At 37.7% G+C, this 9,629-nt stretch overlaps 1 protein-coding gene across 1 annotated transcript in view; it reads right to left on the bottom strand.

The window, feature by feature from the left end:
- Positions 1–902: 902 nt before the first annotated feature.
- Positions 903–9,629, bottom strand: part of LOC104079031 (acetoacetyl-CoA synthetase) — a gene marked incomplete at its 5' end in the record, with an annotated part of 9,378 nt that continues 651 nt past the window's right edge. Inside the window, 6 exons of the mRNA XM_009580901.1 lie at positions 903–1,335; positions 4,070–4,272; positions 5,135–5,193; positions 6,130–6,199; positions 7,822–7,947; positions 8,455–8,568. Coding sequence (XP_009579196.1) covers positions 1,198–1,335; positions 4,070–4,272; positions 5,135–5,193; positions 6,130–6,199; positions 7,822–7,947; positions 8,455–8,568 — 710 coding nt within the window. The remainder of the gene's footprint in view (positions 1,336–4,069; positions 4,273–5,134; positions 5,194–6,129; positions 6,200–7,821; positions 7,948–8,454; positions 8,569–9,629) is intronic.

Genomic DNA, 9,629 nt, shown 5'->3' with positions numbered 1-9,629 from the left:
TATATATATAAAGAATCAATTTATTTTAATTAACTCTTTATCAATGCTGAATGCATTCAACACAATTGTAAGGACATCCATGATTTTAATGCATTAAATACTTAACCCACAAAACTCAAATAGTGCAGGAGACATTAAATGCCAGAGATTTGGTACAACTACCACAACTGTATTTTATGAAAAACAAAACAATGTTTTAGTGCTTCCATTTTACTGTTTTTAGTATGCTCATTACAGTATTTTTCCCTTTATAAACTGGAAGGATACAGAGCTAGAAAACATTTTAGTCTTTCACTTTCAACATGACATTTAGTAAAAAAAGTTACAAAAACCATCAGCTTTTAATAAACAAACACACTGGAATTCTTCAGCTAACGTAACACAGGATTGTTGTTTTACAGCCAATAAAGAACTTCAAAACAAGGAAGCAAAATGCTGTCTTCAACTGCAATGATGTTAATCCAGAGTAATGACAGTAAATTCCATGGAAATAACCTGGAGTTACACCAGGAATAAGGAGGAGGTGATAGCTCCCCTCAGCTTCTGAAAGCCCAGAAGTCTATCATCTAAAAGCTTAAAACAACAGGAAGGTTACATCACAAAATGAAGCAGCAACTACCTTCAAGGGTACCGTGAGATATTTCAAGACTGAAATTATTCTGAGTCAAGTCAAATGGGTTTAGTGCATTATGATTTGGCTTTTGTAAAAACATTTAAATGCACACTACATATAGAACACTTTCATGTTTTGCAGTCAAGTAGTTAAAATCGCTGTATATTCCTTACAGATGACTGAAACACATGGATTGAAATAAAATGGTGCTAAAAATCCAGTTTAAAAAAAGAAAGCGAACATTTTACGAAAGAAATCTTCTACTTGCAACTGTAACTTATGCTGTTGGTGCTCCCATTTGATGGGCTGCTGATCTAACCAGAAAAGATGCACTCATACATATAAAAATCGAAACAGGCAGGTTCCTCCTTCCAGGCTGGAAACAACGTCCAAGATATATGGCATATTTAACCAATAAAAGGGAGCTAAGCTTTACCCAAGCCTTTCATAATGCACTTAATGAAATACTTTTTCTTTTAAAAGAACCACTGGTATTAAATAGAGCTTTTTCTTTACATACAGTATTGGTATATACAAAACAAACACAGAACAAAAACAGATGCAAAAAAAACAAACAAGTGACTTCAGAAGTTCTGAAGCTCAGGAATATTTTGGTACAGGTCCAAAGTCTCTGGGTTTGAGAAAGCTCCCCGCTGCTCAACTTCTTTCCCTGCAATTATCTGCTTCACAGCTACTTCCACTTTTTTCCCATTTATTGTATACTGAAAAACAAAACCAGCAATGACAAAATTACACTTTTCATGTAGTAGCTTTATGGAAATATTCATGAAACCCACCACCAATCCCAGAACTCAATCAAAACTTAGCACAATGTCTTCCCTTCTCTGTTACACTTGAGGCACCAGAATCTTTCTTCTGAAAATCACTTGAAGAGTAAGTGGAATTCAAAGAAGAGTTTATATGTGATTTTAATTTATTACTCCTATTTGGTAATACTGTGAGAACATGATCAAGCTCCAATTTAAACCAGAATGAAACCAGAATCAAGATCATGGTATAAATACTAAAAATCTTTAATATTTTATGTTCTGACACATCCAATTTTCAAACAATTTTTAATTTTCTAAGGGTGGGCTCAAAGCCCAAATCCATTGGGCTTTGGGAGAAGAAAACCATGACTTTTGTATCTTAAATAGGCAGTCTTTTTCTAATAGGGTAAAATGAAACACTGAGCTTAAATGGTCCTCAAGAGTAAAATGTTTCGAAACAAACCGTAACAAACAAAGGCTTCACCGCCACATATAAATCACAAAAATCGTATTACATTGTGTTACTCTAAAAGTAAGGACATTGCAGACAATAAAACCCCTAATTCTTCTCTTCTTGGGATCAGACTTACTGACTAGTACAGTTCAGTAAGGTAGAACTACTCCAATGTTAACAGGAACTGTCAAGGCCCGTTTTAAAAGATCTCTGCTTTTATAGGCACCAAGGCTTTAATACCACCTTCATTTGGGCTGGTACCACTGAGAACTTTCAGGGGACGACAACTTCAAAAAGCTGCCCTCCAAATATCTCTTTAGTCTTGTCTGTCTGCTCTGGGAACAGAAACCACACTTGCTTTACTACTGAATCTGCTGATCGAGCAACCCCAGGTTGGTCCTGGCCTCCAAAACCACTGAAACTCCTGAACTCCAGGCATCACCACTTTTCATTAGCAACCTTTCAAAGCTGGCTAAGTAATCCTCAACTCAATACACTCTTGCAATATTTATCTTGATACTAAATCAAACTTTTCCTTATTAAAACTACTGAAGTCATGTGTAATCCTACCCTCCTGAACCACCTTAATCAACCACCCTCCCTCCTCAATGATTAGCAACCTCATTTTCACAAGTGCTCAGAAACCACAACACCTCAGTGGCCTCCAAGAGAACTGCCCCCTTTAAAAAATATTAGACAGACTGTTCAGCAAAGCAAATTTGTTTACTTTCATCAGTAAACATCTTGTGGATGGTGACCAGAATGTTTATCTAGTCAGGACAGGACTAGAAAGATTCGCACTAAGAGTTTGCAGTATGTTTTTTAACACCTGGATATCTCATTAAAAAGCCACACTTTGTATTACTAAAGTCCTAATCACTTCAACACAGCTATACTATTTCTACCAGTATACAGTGTCAATATACAGTCAGGATTAGATTGTGTTTTCAGATGAGGATTCAAATACATTTCTAAAAGTAGCAGAAAATAGAAAGAGGTTTTCCTTCCAAGCAAAACTTTCAAAGAAAGGTGGGAGACAGCTTTGATCACTTTACCACTGGCATATTTACCTGAAAGGTAATTAAAATTCACTCAATTGTAAATGCAAGGTGTGAACTAATTAATGATCTAAGCAGGCTTTCCTGAGGGGCAGCCCATCACTAACACCTCACTGCCATCAACTTCATGCTGTACATTCAGGTGATTTACACAGCTTACAAGTTCAATGCTTCATGCAGAAGCTAAGTTGCAGCCCAGAAAATCTAGACTTCACCATTTAACAGGTGCAGGGGATTTTACACTCATGCAGAGAAGACATTTTGAGCCAAGTAGTATTGGCCAACAGTGGCCAGAAACAGAAGTAACTAAACAGATCAGAACCAGATCGCTATGGGCACTATGGCAGTCCTGACCACTTTCACACAGAAACCTACATTGGCAGTAAATGGGTTTCAAAATATCAGATGATTGGTCTGAAGTCTCAGGCCTTTTCTCTAGACACACTCAAGTCCATGTGCAAATGGCCTTGAGACAACTGCACCCCCATTCTGCTGCTCATAGAGCTGTTGAGGAGACTCTAGCACCAGAGAGAGTATGAAAAACAGGCATTCCAACTGAAGAGTTCATACAGCAAGCAAGAGCACTGTAGAGTGATGCAGCTCCAGAAGACTAAGCATGCAGAACCTTTAGCTATACACATTTCTCCCCCTCCTCTCTCATAAGCACAAAGATTTTATTTAGTTACTGCTACTGTCTTTAGTTAAGACAGTGTATAGAGCTACATTTAGGTGGCTAAATAGATGTAAAAGTGAAATGGTTTACAAAATGATTTTATAAATTTGCTCAGTGCTCTCAGCCTTCATAAGAATGTCATTCAAAACAGGAAAACAAAACCAAGATAAGCTTATGGGTAGCCAGAAAAGCTAAAGTTAAATTACATTTTTAATATTTTCATTTAAAAGGCTTAAGTATATATTACTGAGCAAACACAACACATTTATAAACTAAGAATGGGCATTTTTAGGTATTGTTAAAAAACAAAAACATGCTTAGCTGAAAAGGACATGAAATGATGTTGCTAGGCAACATAGACAAACTATTTATAAAGCTCGAATACACTTTTGAGATGCTAAAATTTCCACGCATGTGGGTTTGAAGAGCAATGACAACCGCTCCTTAATTACTATTCAAGGTGACAAAGAAAAAAAGTAGGCAACATTTTTCATAACATACCGGAATGCCTTTGGTTTCTAGAATGAGGCTTGGAACATGCCTGGCAGAAAGCGCTATACGTATTGCATCTCGAATTCTTTTCACCAGATCCTCGCTGAACGCATGGTTTAATGCCATCTTCAGGAAGAGTATCACCCTCTCCTCCCCATCTTTGCTGTACTGAGGGACACACAGGCTATCGGAAACCTCCTCAAAGGCTTCAACTGGAAATAAAGGAAGAGTCCTTATGAGCACTTGCATTTGTGTATTATTCTGGATGCACATTTTTTGTGGTTGCACCAAAAGAAATATCCCCTCCCCTAGAGCTGCAAAGGCAAAACAGACGTCCTGGCTAGGTTATTCTACAATGAGCTTCCCCTCCGGGTGCTCTGAAATTTTAACTCCTGCTCAGGTGAAAATCCAGGTTTAAGGACCACATATATTTAGGCCAGGACAAAAAAAATTTGCTATAACTTTTGGGACAGATAACAAGCTTTTACACTAAGCCATTCTCTTTGGCTTTCCTCACAACCCCCATTGCTGCACAGACAGAAAATTAACAGGCCTGATCACACAAGAACAAGGAGAGGCATCAGGTCCTTAAGTCTCAGATTAGCAACCTTTGCAGGCATGCAGTTTCACCACCTTTCACAAGATAGACGTTCTTTGAAACATGAAGCACAAGCTCAAGAACTTAATATAATTATTAGGAAAGATACAATAAAACCAGTGTCCAGAGCTTGTCTTGGGGGAAAAAAAGAAAAGCCTCAGAAGTTCGGTATTCTCTTATAAATCTGCATGATATAATCAGTCTAGATGTAAGACCTTGTTATACGAAAGCAACAGCTTATGGAGAACACATCTCGACCGCTCATCTCCAGTCCTACAGATACTTCAGGAAAGCAACCAATTTCAAGTCTACAAAACAGAATTTTACTGTTAATGCTAATATGCTCTGTACTGTCTTTCATTTGAAAAACAGCAAGTCTTTTATTACTTAGTCCTTCCAAACACCTTTATAATGCTTACATTTCAGATTTAAGGCAACAATGTCATAGCTGAAGAGGTGGAAAGTTAACTCCATACCTATGTTATAGATTTCAGAACTTCCGAATCTTACTCCATTTGGATTTAATGTACCATCACTGAAAATCACACACAAATAAAACAAAGCAGCATTAAAATGTGATTAGAGTTTGATGAAAAGAGAAAAAAATTGATGCAATTAACCAAGTCTCTCTACTTTTCATGCAGTGACTATGTAGCCACATTAGACACAGAATTTTAAAAGAATTTGATTCAAAAAGGCATTTTGCTCATTAGAATGAAGTTGTACAGAGAACCTCAACATTATTCATTCACCTTTCCTAACCCCTCCCCTTTCCAGTAGCCTACAAATAAACACATACCACTGACGACAAAACAGATCAAGAATCTTTGGAGTACTCCATCATATTGCAATTGCATATCATTACTTTCCAGTCTCTTATAGCTGGAACTTGTGTTTCATATATAGCAGCCTCACGCTGTATGTCTGTTGAGTAGGCCTATTTGTGACAATGCCAGACACAGCTTCAAGGCATTCACTCAACTTTGTTCCGAACAGCAACTTTTAAATGCAAGCAGAAATTTTACCCACAATTGTGATCTTGAATGTCTATGATCGCTAACACAAGCACAACTTAATACCTGACGTTCTATAATTAAGTTTTGCCCTAAAGCAAGTCAATGGCAAAGCCAAGACCAGAAGACAAGTTTCCTGATTCACCACCTTGAATGTGCTGCACTCTCAATTCAAACTCTCGTATAGATGATCATTATAAACCATGGAACACAAAACCAAGTCCAATACTGTCTTGTGTTCGCATATACAAAAGTGGGGTAGAACTTTGAAATGGGCTTTCTTCCCTCTAATCCAGCTGCTCTGATTAATTTAAGGGTTGAAATCTACAATACTGGATTTAACAAAACAAATATAAAGCTAACAGGCATGACAGAGAATCATGTACATTATGCTCTAAGGTGAAGTGTGCAAATTTTAACACTTGTTTACTCAAAACACTTTCACCAAAATACTATACCTGCGACCCAGCATGACAATTCCTCCTGTTTTGGGATTAATTTTGCAGTAATCACCATGGGCCCAAACACCTGTTAGAGAATGACAGCGGTTAAGCAGCTGATTTCTTATTCATCCAGTCACAGCAGACATTTGTGTAACTCAACTCACATTACTTAGTAGAATACATACAAAAATGTAACATATCAGTTATACTTTGAGAACTACCCACAGCAAATGTAGCAGTACTTAAGCTACACAAACAATCCACCTTGCATTTACTACAAATAGCTAGCACACACAAGAATAGCTCACATATAAGGATCAAACCCTAGATTATCTTCTGATTGCTCGTTTGCATGACTATAGAGCATCCTTTAGAAAGCAGATGAATAGCTGCTCTGAATACCACATTTTGAGGAAACTGGAAGAATCTTCCACAAAGGTAACTATATTCCCACCAGTCCTTCTTGATCCACTTCTTTTATGATGTACAATTCTGCGCAAGAAGCTTTCTGGGCTTGCACAATAGGTCTCAACAATTCCCTAGGGAGCTTATGTGCTTAATGTTCTTGATTTGTGTTAATGTAAAATGAGATTTGACTTCTCAGAGCTGGAATAACTTTTGTATTATTTTTAAGATTGATACCACTACAGCAGCCTGCCACAAACAGAAATACAAGCCAATTCTACTCAAATTTTTCTAAAGAAAAAACAAATCTCAATAATTTGCACATGCATATGCACGTAAGACCATTTTCTAACTTAACTGTTGCAACCTTAAGCCCATTTACAAGGAAAAACAGAAGAGTGGTTTCAGACAGAACCTTTGGATCACAGTGATTTCAGTCTAAACTGTCACACGGATTTTTTTTTTTAATCATTTATTGTTGTCAGGCTTACATGCAGACTGCAACTTCCACATTCCCTCAATTTTCCTGGATGATTATCTCCTGCTGCACGTCCTGACTTCTCTTGTGAATCCACTCTGTATTGCTGCTATTTATAAAAAAGCTTCCATCTCCAAAAGGAAGCAGCTTGAGGTCCTGCTCCTATAAAAGCCCCGGCCCAGTAGGCAGCAGGGAGTTCAGCATTGCTGTGCCACATAAGCAAAAGCTCTGGATGAGCAGAGTCCTCCACAATTATTAGGAAGAAAGCGTCTGGCCCACAGTACCTGTTCCTTTACTCTTACCACCACTAGAAGACTGTATGAATGCAGAATATGCATGTCTGAGGCAGCATATACGTAAACCTCATGCTAATGAGGTAGCAGGTCAGCACTCATCCCTTAGGATTCACTCCTCCGGCTAGGTAGGAGCAGTCTGGCAGAGGTGCAGTGGCACTTATTAATGGAGGATTGCTCCCTGACCTATTCAGCACTTTCATTTCACACTCATGCCAAGCAGTCTATGTCTGCACTACAAATTATCAGACTGTTACAATCATATCTGCCTAATGACAGCAGGAGCAAAATGGGATTGGAGCTTTCCAGAGATTCTTATTAAACTGATTTGGATCCATATTCAAAACAAAGCACTAGAAAACAGAGTGAGATATTATGAAACATGCCATGGAGTTCTCACCCTGGAAATCTAGATGCAAAGCTGCACCTGCCTATCACTGGGGAAGAATAAACATGTACCTTCCTAACAGCAGCAATACAATCTATATCCTTGGTCCGTTTGAGCAATATCGGAAGCCCTTCATTACATACCTGGGAATTTTGAAAAATAAGCCTTCCTGTATTTGTTTCCATTCTCATCGTTCCAGAAGTGCGTAGGCTGACACGGAATAGGCTTGGTACAAACCAGCTCTCCACTTTCACCCCAAACTGGCTTTCCTGTTTACAAACAAAGAGGTATTTTCTGCATTTCCCTTCTGCAAACAATACAGTACCAAAGCAAAGAGCATCTACAGTTATTACCTACATGCCACATGCTGATGTAGATATGAGATGAGCCGTGACTAGTGGTCTTAACAGCTTTTGTTCAATTCTTAAACTCATCCCTATCTTAACCTCAGTAACCTCAGGAGAGTTACACCACAGGGTGAAACCAGCCTGCCATCCACAGCAACATAGCTAATTAGCATGCACACCAGAGGCTAGAATTTGGCCTGATGTGCTTTATCAGAGTAATGGAAAAGAAGGGCCTTTTTACACGTTTATTATCTTCATCAGAGTTCTGTACAATCCAGATCAAATGGATCCAGATCCAGGCTTTACAGAACACGTTTCCAAAGTAAAATCATCCATTTACAGCTGTTTACCTATCTGATGACTGAAACATAAGGCCATATAACTACTGTATTATATATAAGTGTACATAATATTTTAGATAATAGTTACCTTCATCATTCCATGCTTCTACAGCCATTGCAAGATTTCTGGCCTGAATTTCTCCTTTGTAAACTGGAATTGTAACGTTCTGACCCATGAAACATGAAATTATATCTGTCCCACCTACAATAAAGAAGTCTATTAAAATATACCGAAAATGCTTCTGGAAAAAGCAAAACTCTTCTAGAGAACAGCAAGCTGCCACCTTTGCCAAATGCTTCTGATCCACATAAAACAGCATAGCATATACAGTCAGTATTATCTAGGATGTTACGTGACTTAATAGAAAAAGGTTTCTTTTCTTACTTTATATGTCTTTTTATATTTGTATGCCCTTCATGCAGAAATATTCCTTAAGGCAAAACTTTTCCTCTTCCAACAGTTTCTCTAATCTCTTTTAAGGAAGTTTCCATTTATATAAGAATGAGAAAATAAAGAGGCCCTAGCTCACAGACTTAAATATTTAAGATCACTGAGAAATGTTTTCTTGTTTGTTTTCATTAGTTTAAACTAACCAATCAAGCTATTCCACTCAATGTTTACTTAGCTTTTACACCTTGTTCTCATTAGCACAGAGGCTGGGGGGAACCATGCCTATAGCATGAACAGTTATCTTAATAAAAATAGATACTGTCAAAGTGCTTACTGAACTGGAATATTTATAGTCTTTCTATGACTTCAAGGAAGTAGAATTGTAACATACAAATCAATCTGTTAGCTTTACTCATAAAAATAGTCTTCTGCATTTGAGACTATTAACATCTATAGTAGCAAGTTCAAGATTCAGCACTACTGTTACTAAGACCAGAGTCAGAGGTGACTTTAGTAGCAGAATAGTCAGACTTTAAAAATCAAACTAAACTGAGTTAAAAAGCCCTTTGAAAAAGTCAGTCCTCGTTACAAAGCAGAATGAGGAGTTCTGTGGTGGACTTTACGTGAATAGAAGTTGCCTCAGCTAGCACTCCTCACAACAAACTGCACAGTATGTGGGCTTGATATTTCTCTAATTATATAATTTACAAAAAAAAACTGTCTGCAGTGCCAATTACTTGGCACAAAAGAATTGAAATGGGAACATGGAAAAACCTCTCCAAGAGGTATTTTCTGCTAAAGTCAGCTATTGGCAGAACAGTATGTTCTGTAGGTTAATAGACTCTTCTTGATCTCACCCTGCTACCCCCTAA

This window comes from Fulmarus glacialis, unplaced genomic scaffold (assembly GCF_000690835.1).
Source record: "Fulmarus glacialis isolate BGI_N327 unplaced genomic scaffold, ASM69083v1 scaffold47546, whole genome shotgun sequence".
Taxonomy (NCBI): Eukaryota; Metazoa; Chordata; class Aves; order Procellariiformes; family Procellariidae; genus Fulmarus; species Fulmarus glacialis.
The sequence above is the reverse complement of the archived record's forward strand: the minus strand, read 5'-3'. Positions and strand labels throughout refer to the sequence as shown.